Raw genomic sequence first — 11745 nt, forward strand, 5'->3', positions numbered from 1 at the left:
CACTTGCCTAACTGATCTCACACAATAGCTATGAAAACGAACTGTGATGACTAGGAAAGCCTTCTCTGAATGCTGACAGATTCTTGCCTCTTCTGCAGCAGTCGATTTGTGGGACTTGTTCTCATTTTGGCAGGTTTGAAGTGGAAAACACACAGCCATGGGGGCCTCTGAAACCAAGAACAGGAACTTCAGAGATATTAGATGCTTATTATCAGGATTACCTTCAACTAATTCCCAATGAGTGACAGCTAGCTGTCAGAACTGAAAATAATCTTTAATGCCATTGTCTCATGTGTTCCCCACAGATATGCAAAAATGAGGTAAGATAATCCTAAGGGATACATTCTACTTATGGGGATGCTCCAAGGATAGACAAAATTGCCAGAGTTCCTTTCTGTCAGTCAGTCCACACATACATTTATCCACTCAGACATTCATCCTTCCATCTGACGCACAGACCAACCTGGCACAATGTGAGAGGGACCACACAGGGTGTGAATACCAGCAGGTGGGATCAGTGGGTCCATCTTTCAGTCTGGTCACAACACTCACTAAGGTCACCACTAAGGACCTCTTACTGGCCCAAAACAGCAGACATTTAACTGTCCTTTTCAAGTACTATGGACTGCATGTTTGCGTCCTTCCAAAATTCATATGTTGAAGCCCTAATCCCCACTGTGATAATATTAGGAGGTGGGACCTTTGGGAGGTAAATATATCATGAGGATGGAGCCCTCATGATGGAATTAGTGCCCTTATAAGAAGAGACGTGAGAGAGCTTGCTTCCTCTCCCTCTCTGCCGTATGAGGACATAACCAGGAAGAGTGTTCTCACCAGGAACTGAATTGGTTGGCACTTTAATCTTGGACTTCCTAGTCTCCAGAACTGTGAGAAATACATTTCTGTTGTTTAAGCCACCAAGACTATGACATTTTTGTTACAGAAGCTCAAACTGAGTAAGATACCAAATAAGGGATTCAACCCCATGTATGATTTCTCTCACCTGACCATTCCCTCCTTAACCCCCTCTTCTCTCTTGATGTTTGTCCCCTGCCTTGGTTTTCTTTCTACTTCTTGGGTGGTTAATTCTCAGTCTCCATTCCTCCTCCTCCTGCTTCCTAAGTCTTGGTGGGCTCCCAGGAAAATGCCCTCAGGTCCCTGATTTCCTCTCCCAAACTCGGTGGCCTCAAGCTGAACTCATAATCTTCCTTTCATACCTTGTCTTCCTGTGGTCATCATCAGTGACTGGTCTGGGACCTCAACTGCTCCCCAACATCAGGGGTCTCTGCAAAGTCAGAGTGATTGGCTGAATCAGAGGTTGCAAATTATGGAGCCTCAGGAATATTTTGTTTGTTTAAACTAAATAGTGTTTAAAATAAATGAAAAATAACAAAAATCCAGATTTTCATTTACCCTTTAAACCTGAATTTCCACATGACAACAATAAGTGGGAGCCGATTGGCAGCTACCCCCTTTATTCTAAGTACACACCATCCAATATGCTGTGCAGTTTGTCATGGTCCCCACTACTGCCTATTGATCTCCAGCAAGATACCTGACATGTTTTGCTTTTTTAAAATTATTATTACTTGCACAGACCTTGTAGTTAAGTTGTGTCATAGATTTGTGTGGAAACATGATGGTGCTTTTGCAGAATTATTCACTGTATGTGCAAAGAATATAGATACTATTGCACTAACATAGGAAATGTGGGATTTACCATTGCTCCAGCTCAACCTCTAAATGAAGGAAAGTGAAGCCAAGTTTCCTATGAATGAAGACGTGTTCCTTTTAGTATCTGTGGTAGCTGCTCTCTGCCCCTGCTGTTTTTAATTATGTTGTTCATTAAACATGGCAAATGAGCTGCGTGATAGAGCATACTTAGTTCAAAGACTGTAGTTAAGATCCCACCTGAGCTCAATGAACGAGCCACTCAAGTTCGCTCAGTGATTTCTGCTCTCTTAGTTGGACCCACTTATTTGAGTTGCTTGGGTTGTTGTTGAATACAGCTCTCCAGGTCATCCGTTTTGATAGGAGCTGTGTCACTTTTTTACGCCACAGATTTATTCCAGTGGGTGTGGAGTCAAGTGCCCAGGAAGTGGGGCAGTCGCTCACACTTTTTGGAGATTCAGCTCCTTCCTGAGATGTGCTTCCAGGTAAGAGATTGTGCCAGGCTTTGGAAACACTGGGTTATGGGTTAGTAGCCTCAGCTCCATGTAACAGGGTTTTCCAGGGCCCACACCTGAGCCCGAACAACTGCTTCTTTATAAATGAAACAGATGATGCTTTTGAAAACTCCAAACAATAATTTATTATATTATTAAATCAGGGATAAGTAACATGTAGGAATAGATTATAAACAAAGAAAACTGCTACTAAGTGATAGATGGTCTGTTTAATCTGTTTCAGTCCCCTGATAACATTTTGTAGGTGTAATCAGGGTTCTGCTCTGCTAAACAGCCACAAATCACCTTGTCTGGCTGCAGTTTGCTGGTTGTATTTACAATCATATTTTTTCCACATATAAAGATCTTCAGGAACCTAATTTTTTCAGGGCCCTCCAGAAGTATATATACTGTATATATTTCCTGTCATAAAATGGGGGAAACATTTTAAGAATAGGTTTCTTTGAGAGGGTGTGCATATAATAGCTTTTTCTCTTTTTCATTATACTAAGCTATATTATATAAATAAAAATATGGTGTGAGCCAAATACACTCATATTTCAACAAAATAGAGTTTCTCTGCAGGCACTGAGATTTAAGTATCCTATCAAATGAAATCAACTCCACATTGACTTCCCCTCTCTGAGCCACCATATTTCTGAGATCTTACTACTTTTGGCAACAGAAGAAACTGGTCATTTTTACAGTAATTCAGGTTGAACAGGTTGGGGAGTAAAACCTGGTCTCCTCAAATCAAGTGAAGCCAGAGAATTAAGTTAGTCTCAAATGGCACCATTTGCTGCTTTAACCTGGGAGTCTTACTTCCCATCATTAAAAGTAGGGTTTGAGAATGTCAAAGCAACTTGGCCATCTGCTTCAATTTCCTTTTTATCTTGGCAGATCTCCTGTGGCTGAGTGTATACAAAGTTGACTCGATTCAAGAAGAAAGCAGGATAAAAAAAGAAGAAAGGGAGAGTAAGTAGATATTGGGGGAAGGGAATGGGAAAGGAAACCTTTATTGAGAACTGACTATAGCCAGGCATTTTGTATATTTTATCCCATTTAATGTCATAAAACCCTGATAAGTAGGTATTATGTCCATAATGTTGATGAAAGATATGAGATTTGAAAGACTGGCTAACTACCAAACCTGTATTCTTTCTGTTACTACCTGGAGAATAATAAAAGGTGAGAAGGATTATGACCCATTCACTTAAGGGATTTGTGGAGAAGATGGTGCAAGAGAGGTGTGGAGCTCAAAAGGCTAATGTGAGGATGAAAGACTAAGAAGTATCATTTTATTTAAAAGGCTGAGAATCAAATACAGAGAGATTTGGCAAACCTCCTAATGCCTAGGCTTATGTTTTGATGGTTTGGGAGTGTTTGGAAGAATTTTGTGGTTCCTTGACTTAGCCTCAGGTGAATGGTGAGCAATGGAGAATGCAGTATGTTCTATCCATTAAGGCGCTCAAGTGGACAGGTGCCAGACATGAGCAAACTTAAGTGCTAAAAGAATGACTCTGCTTGCTTTTTGGAGAATAGACAATAAGGCCCCAAATATAAAACAAAGCAAACCAGTCAGGGGTTAGGGCAGTTGTCTAGGTGAGATAGGGTGGTGGCAAGAACCAGAGTGGTAGTGATGGAGAGAGTGAGGAGTGCTTGGATTTACATTATATTTTAAAGGTAGAGCCAATATCATGGCTGATGGATTGGATGTAATGTGTGAGACAAATAGAGAAGTCAAGGATAATGCTAAGAGTTTTGGGTTTTTTGACCTGAGCAATTGATTGATACTGATGGGGGACTACCTGAGGAGAAACATTTTTAAAAAGGTAGAAGAGGAACTGAGTCCAGTTTGGGGTAGAATAACTTTGATATATCTAGTAGTTATTCAAGTGAAATTATTGGGAAGACAGTTGGATGCACATGTCTGAAGATACTGTATATGAGTTGGATATCAGGGCTGGAGGTATATACAGAAATATATGGCATTTAAATCCATGAGATTGGGTGTGATCACTATGGGCGTGAGTGTAGAGGGGTCAGAGAAGAGGTCTGTGGATCAAGGGCACTCTGGCTTTTGTTGTAAAAATTGCCACTGAGCCATCTTGGAGCTATCCAGAACTTTTCTCTCTTATACGCTCCACATCCAATTCATCAACAAATCCATGTTCTAAGCACTGCCACAGCTATCACCCCAATCACAGCTGCCATGATCACTCCCCTTGATTACAGTAGCTTTCTAACTTTATTATGGCAGCTGGAGCAGACTAATACAGATGGTAGTGACTTTTGTAGTGCCTGATCTCTGGGTGACAGTACCTCTCCTCACCTCTCCCCACTTTGGTTCTCTAGTCCTTTTAACACTTTTAAGCAATATCTCCTGCATTAAATCCCTTTGAGCTGAAAATACCTAAGGTGATTTCCATTTCTTTCTGAATAAATCCTGATGGACACAGTATTTGCTACCAAGGATGATGGCATTCATATTGGATCAAACTGCATCTATTGATATAGGTACAATTGCCAGAGATTTTGAAAACTCTGTGTTATCAAGAGCAGCTGGAGTGATTGCTATCAGCTTGCTTGTTTAGTTGACTGAAATCTGGACTCAACAGTGGCCTAATTCAATGAATCTGAGGTGTTATAACTTCTTTGGTGAAACAGAAAGGAAGAAATCCAAAAGCTTAGGGAGAAGAAAGTTGGAATACATTTTTCAGGTGTGACCCTCCTATATTCCACTGTGTCTCCAGGAAGACCCAAAGCATTGAGAAACGCATTGATGAGAAACACCATAATTTTGTAAAGCTCTGTACTGTCTGTCTCTTGCTACCTGGGCATGAAAGTGATAGATGCCACTTTACAATACACCCCCAGAGTGGCTGAGACTAAGTGCCAGCACTTAACTGCCTGAGACAACATGGCCCAGGTCCTGAAATGGTCAGTAGGGATGGGAGAGCAATGTGAATATTGTGACCCATTGTGACAATTTGATCTGTGTCCTTAGGACTGATAGATGCGCATTCAACGAAAGTAATAAATATAATCAGAAACATTTGAGACCTGGACACAGATCTTGTAGAACTTTGTGCTCTCACCCTGATCCCAGACTCAAGCCAGTTCAGTGACTTGTAGCCTCTTGAATGAAGAAGGGACTGGGTCTCCTTGAGGAAGGAGCCCATGACACGACCAGAGTTATAGAGTGTAAATATTCCTCCAAGATTTCCCCCAAAGGACCTGCATCCATATAGCATGATGATAGTGAATTAAGGAAAGAAAAATAACAATATCTTTAGGAATTGTAGACAATAAGTTGGAATGAATGTTACTCCCTGGGGACCTGAAATGCACCTGTAGTCTGCCAGAGTGGGGGCCTGTGAAGGTTGGGCGATAAGCAGAGTTTTAGTCTCAATTGACCTCACAGTGGGCCTAGAAAGTCTGAATTTACCTCAGGTTATTTCCTAAGTTCCCAAATGCATGATTGGAATAGACACACTGGCAACTGGCAGAATTACCAAGTTCGTTCCTTCACTTATGGGCTGAAGGTTATTAAAGTAGGGAGATCCAAGCAGAAGATGCTGGGGCTTCCTCTCCCTACTAATCCCTAGGTGAACTGCAATTGTTGGTACTACCATTAAAGGCTTGAAAGATGCAGAAATGGTGATTCCTTCCATATCCTTACTTAATTTGCCTGTTGGTCTGGCCATAAGGCAGATGCATCTTGGAGAATGACTGTACATTTTTGGAGAGTTAATCAGATGTAATTCCAATTGTAGCAGCGATACAGCTGGAGTAGGTGCCATGGAAGACTGAGCCACCTATTCATCAAACTTGCTTATGTTTTAGAACCATTTCTACTCAGTTACAGCATGGTGTCATGCATGCCCAATGCTATAAACTGGGATTCAGATAATACCCAGCTCACATGTAAAAGAATGAAATTAGAACACTCCCTAACACCATACACAAAAATAAACTCAAAATGGATTAAAGACCTAAATGTAAGGCCAGAAACTATAAAACTCTTAGAGGAAAACAAAGGCAGAACACTCTTTGACATAAATCACAGCAAGATCCTTTTTGACCCACCTCCTAGAGAAATGGAAATAAGAGCAAAAAATAAACAAATGGGACCTAATGAGACTTAAAAGCTTTTGCACATCAAAGGAAACCATAAACAAGACAAAAAGACAATTCCTCTTGAGAGACTGAACCAAGATGGTGGAGTAGAAGGACGTGCTTTCACTCCCTCTTGTGAGAACACCAGAATCACAACTAGCTGCTGGAAAATCATCGACAGGAAGACACTGGAAATCACCAAAAAAGATACTCCACATCCAAAGACAAAGGAGAAGCCACAATGAGACGGTAGGAGGGGTGCAATCGCAGCAAAATCAAATCCCATAACTGCTGGGTGGGTGACTCACAGACTGGAGAACACTTATACCACAGAAGTCCACCCACTGGAGTGAAGGTTCTGAGCCCCACGTCAGGCTTCCTAACTTGGGGGTCTGGCAACGGGAGAAGGAAATCCTAGAGAATCAGACTTTGAAGGCTAGTGGGATTTGATTGCAGGACTTGGACAGGACTGGGGGAAACAGAGACTCCACTCTTGGAGGGCACACACAAAATAGTGTTCACATCAGGACCCAGGGGAAGGAGCAGTGACCCCATAGGAGACTGAACCAGACCTACCTGCGAGTGTTGGAGGGTCTCCTGCAGAGGCGGGGGGTGGCTGTGGCTCACCATGGGGACAAGGACACTGGCAGCAGACGTTCTGGGAAGTGCTCCTTGGTGTGAGCCTTCCCAGAGTCTGCCATTAGCCCCACCAAAGAGCCCAGGTAGGCTCCAGTGTTGGGTTGCCTCAGACCAAACAACCAACAGGGAGGGAACCCAGCCCCACCCATCAGCAGTGAAGTGGATTAAAATTTTCCTGGGCTCTGCCCACCAGAGCAACACCCAGCTCTACCCACCACCAGTTCCACCAATCCGGAAACCTGCACAAGCCTCTTAGATAGCCTCATCCACCAGAGGACAGACAGAAGAAGCAAGAAAAACTACAGTCCTGCAGCCTGTGGAACAAAAACCACATTCACAGAAAGATAGACAAGATGAAAAGGCAGAGGGCTATATACCAGTTGAAGGAACAAGATAAAACCCCAGGAAAACAACTAAATGAAGTAGAGATAGGCAACCTTCCAGAAAAAGAATTCAGAATAATGATAGTGAAGATGATCCAGGACCTCGGAAAAACAACAGAGGCAAAGATGGAGAAGATGCAAGAAATGTTTAACAAAGACCTAGAAGAATTAAAGAACAAACAAACAGAGATAAACAATACAATAACTGAAATGAAAACTACACTAGAAGGAATCAATAGCAGAATAACTGAGGCAGAAGAACGGATAAGTGACCTGGAAGACAGAATGGTGGAATTCACTGCTGCAGAACAGAATAATGAAAAAAGAATGAAAAGAAATGAAGACAACCTAAGAGACCTCTGGGACAACATTAAATGCAATAACATTCACATTATAGGGGTCCCAGAAGGAGAAGAGAGAGAGAAAGGACCAGAGAAAATATTTGAAGAGATTATAGATGAAAACTTCCCTAACATGGGAAAGGAAATAGCCACCCAAGTCCAGGAAGCGCAGCGAGTCCCATACAGGATAAACCCAAGGAGAAACACGCTGAGACACATAGTAATCAAAGTGGCAAAAATTAAAGACAAAGAAAAATTATTGAAAGCAGCAAGGGAAAAATGACAAATAACATACAAGGGAACTCCCATAAGGTTAACAGCTGATAGCTCAGTAGAACCTCTACAAGCCAGAAGGCAGTGGCATGATACACTTAAAGTGATGAAAGGGAAGAACCTACAACCAAGATTACTCTACCCAGCAAGGATCTCATTCAGATTTGATAGAGAAATCAAAAGCTTTACAGACAAGCAAAAGCTAAGAGAATTCACCACCACCAAGCCAGCTCTACAAAAAATGCTAAAGGAACTTCTCTAAGTGGGAAATACGAGAGAAGAAAAGGACCTACAAAAACAAACCCAAAACAATTAAGAAAATGGTCATAGGAACATACATATCGATAATTACCTTAAACGTGAATGGATTAAATGCTCCAACGAAAAGACACAGGCTTGCTGAATGGATACAAAAACAAGACCCATATATATGCTTTCTACCAGAGACCCACTTCAGACCTAGGAACACATACAGACTGAAAGTGAGGGGATGGAACAAGATATTCCATGCAAATGGAAATCAAAAGAGAGCTGGAGTAGCAATACTCATATCAGATAAAATAGACTTTAAAATAAAGAATGTTACAAGAGACAAGGAAGGACACTACATAATGATCAAGGCATCAATCCAAGAAGAAGATATAACAATTATAAATACAGATGCACCCAACATAGGAGCACCTCAATACATAAGGCAACTGCTAACAGCTATAAAAGAGGAAATCGACAGTAACACAATAATAGTTGGGGACTTTAACACCTCACTTACCCCAATGGACAGATCATCCAAAATGAAAATAAATAAGGAAACAGAAGCTTTAAATGACACAATAGACCAGATAGATTTAATTGATATTTATAGGACATTCCATCCAAAAACAGCAGATTACACTTTCTTCTCAAGTGCGCATGGAACATTCTCCAGGACTGATCACATCCTGGGTCACAAATCGAGCCTCAGTAAATTTAAGAAAAGTGAAATCATATCAAGCATCTTTTCTGACCACAATGCTATGAGATTAGAAATGAATTACAGGGGAAAAAATGTAAAAAACACAAACACATGGAGGGTAAACAATACGTTACTAAATAGCCAAGAGGTCACTACAGAAATCAAAGAGGAAATCAAAAAATACCTAGAGACAAATGACAATGAAAACACGACAATCCAAAACCTATGGGATGCAGCAAAAGCAGTTCTAAAGGGAAGTGCATAGCTATACAAGCCTACTTCAAGAAACAAGAAAAATCTCATATAAATAATCTAACCTTTCACCTAAAGGTACTAGAGAAAGAAGAACAAACAAAACCAAAGTTAGCAGAAGGAAAGAAATCATGAAGATCAGAGCAGAAAAAATTAAATAGAAACAAAGAAAACAATAGCAAAGATCAATAAAACTAAAAGCTGGTTCTTTGAGAAGAAAAACAAAATTGATAAACCATTAGCCAGACTCATCAAGAAAAAGAGGGAGAGGACTCAAATCAATAAATTTAGAAATGAAAAAGGAGAAGTTACAACAGACATTGCAGAAATACAAAGCATCCTAAGAGATTACTACAAGCAACTCTATGCCAATAAAATGGACAACCTGGAAGAAATGGACAAATTCTTAGAAAGGTATAACCTTCCAAGACTGAACCAGGAAGAAATAGAAAATATGAACAGACCAATCACAAGTAATGAAATTCAAACTGTGATTAAAAATCTTCCAACGAACAAAAGTCCAGGATCAGATGGCTTCACAGGTGAATTCTATCAAACATTTAGAGAAGAGCTAACACCCATCCTTCTCAAACTCTTCCAAAAAATTGCAGAGGAAGGAACACTCCCAAACTCATTCTACAAGGCCACCATCACCCTGATACTAAAACCAGACAAAGATACTACAAAAAAAGAAAATTACAGACCAGTATCACTGATGAATATAGATGCAAAAATCCTCAACAAAATACTAGCAAACAGAATCCAACAACATATTAAAAGGATCATACACCATGATCAAGTGGGATTTTTCCCAGGGATGCAAGGACTCTTCAATATACTCAAATCAATCCATGTGATACACCATATTAACAAATTGAAGAATAAAATCCATATGATCATCTCAATAGACGCAGAAAAAGTTTTTGACAAAATTCAACACCATTTATGATAAAAACTCCAGAAAGTGGGCATAGAGTGAACCTAGCCCAACATAATAAAGACCATATACGACAAACCCACAGCCAACATCATTCTGAGTGGTGAAAAACTGAAAGCATTTCCTCTAAGATCAGGAACAAGACAAGGATGTCCACTCTCACCACTATTATTCAACCTAGTTTTGGAAATCCTAGCCACAGCAATCAGAGAAGAAAAAGAAATAAAAGGAATACAAATTGGAAAAGAAGAAGTAAAACTGTCACTGTTTGCAGATGACATGATACTATACATAGAGAATCCTAAAGATGCTACCAGAAAACTACTAGAGCTAATCGATGAATTTGGGAAAGTTGCAGGATACAAAATTAATGCACAGAAATCTCTTGCATTCCTATACACTAATGATGAAATATCTGAAAGAGAAATTAAGGAAACACTCCCATTTACCATTGTAACAAGAAGAATAAAATGCCTAGGAATAAACCTACCGAGGGAGACAAAAGACCTGTATGCAGAAAAGTTTAAGACAGTGATGAAAGTAATTAAAGATGATACCAACAGATGGAGAGATATACCATGTTCTTGGATTGGAAGAATCAGTATTGTGAAAATGACTATACTACCCAAAGCAATCTGCAGATTCAATTCAATCCCTATCAAAATACCAATGGCATTTTTTATGGAACTAGAACAAAAAAATCTTAAAATTTGTATGGAGACACAAAAGACCCCGAATAGCCAAAGCAGTCTTGAGGGAAAAAAACGGAGCTGGAGGAATCAGACTCCCTGACTTCAGACTATACCAGAAAGCTACAGTAATCAAGACAATATGGTACTGGCACAAAAACAGAAACATAGATCAATGGAAGAAGATAGAAAGCCCAGAGATAAACCCATGCACCTATGGTCAACTAATGTATGAAAAAGGAGGCATGTATATACAATGGAGAAAAGACCGTCTCTTCAATAAGTGGTGCTGGGAAAACTGGACAGCTACATGTAAAAGAATGAAATTAGAACACTCCCTAACACCATACACAAAAATAAACTCAAAATGGGTTAGAGACCTAAATGTAAGACCGGACACTATAAAACTCTTAGAGGAAAACATAGGAAGAACACACTTTGACATAAATCACAGCAAGATCTTTTTTGATCCACCTCCTAGAGTAATGGAAATAAAAACAAAAATAAACAAATGTGACCTAATGAAACTTAAAAGCTTTTGCACAGCAAAGGAACCCATAAACAAGACGAAAAGACAACCCTCAGAAGGGGAGAAAATATTTGCAAACGAATCAACAGACAAAGGATTAATCTCCAAAATATATAAACAGCTCATGCAGCTCAATATTAAAAAAACAAACATCCCAATCCAAAAATGGGCAGCAGACCTAAATAGACATTTCTCCAAAGAAGACATACAGATGGCCAAGAAGCAAGGGAAAAGCTGCTCAACATCACTAATCATTAGAGAAATGCAAATCAAAACTACAATGAGATATCACCTCACACCAGTCAGAATGGGCTTCATCAGAAAATCTACAAACAACAAATTCTGGACAGAGTGTGGAGAAAAGGGAACCCTCTTGCACTGTTGGCGGGAATGTAAATTGATACAGCCACTATGGAGAACAGTATGGATGTTCCTTAAAAAACTAAAAATAGAATTACCATACGAT

The 11745-nt window shown here is 40.0% G+C and overlaps 1 protein-coding gene and 1 long non-coding RNA gene across 3 annotated transcripts in view; both read right to left on the reverse strand.

Annotated features, from left to right (window-relative positions):
• Positions 1–11745, reverse strand: part of LOC309643875 — a 115335-nt gene that overhangs the window by 41089 nt on the left and 62501 nt on the right. The gene's annotated exons all lie outside the window — the stretch shown is intronic.
• LOC309643867 (uncharacterized protein) overlaps positions 1–11745 on the reverse strand; it is a 44533-nt gene that overhangs the window by 15988 nt on the left and 16800 nt on the right. Inside the window, exon 1 of one of the 2 annotated variants that reach the window (XM_082427009.1) lies at positions 6861–6960. The exons of the other annotated variant lie outside the window; for it this stretch is intronic. Within the exon in view, the coding sequence (XP_082283135.1) occupies positions 6861–6914 (54 nt within the window). The 5' untranslated portion in view covers positions 6915–6960. Of the gene's footprint in view, positions 1–6860; positions 6961–11745 lie in introns of those variants that run through there. 2 annotated transcript variants of the gene reach the window in all.

This window comes from Balaenoptera physalus (genome assembly GCF_965194825.1).
Source record: "Balaenoptera physalus genome assembly, chromosome: 15".
Taxonomy (NCBI): Eukaryota; Metazoa; Chordata; class Mammalia; order Artiodactyla; family Balaenopteridae; genus Balaenoptera; species Balaenoptera physalus.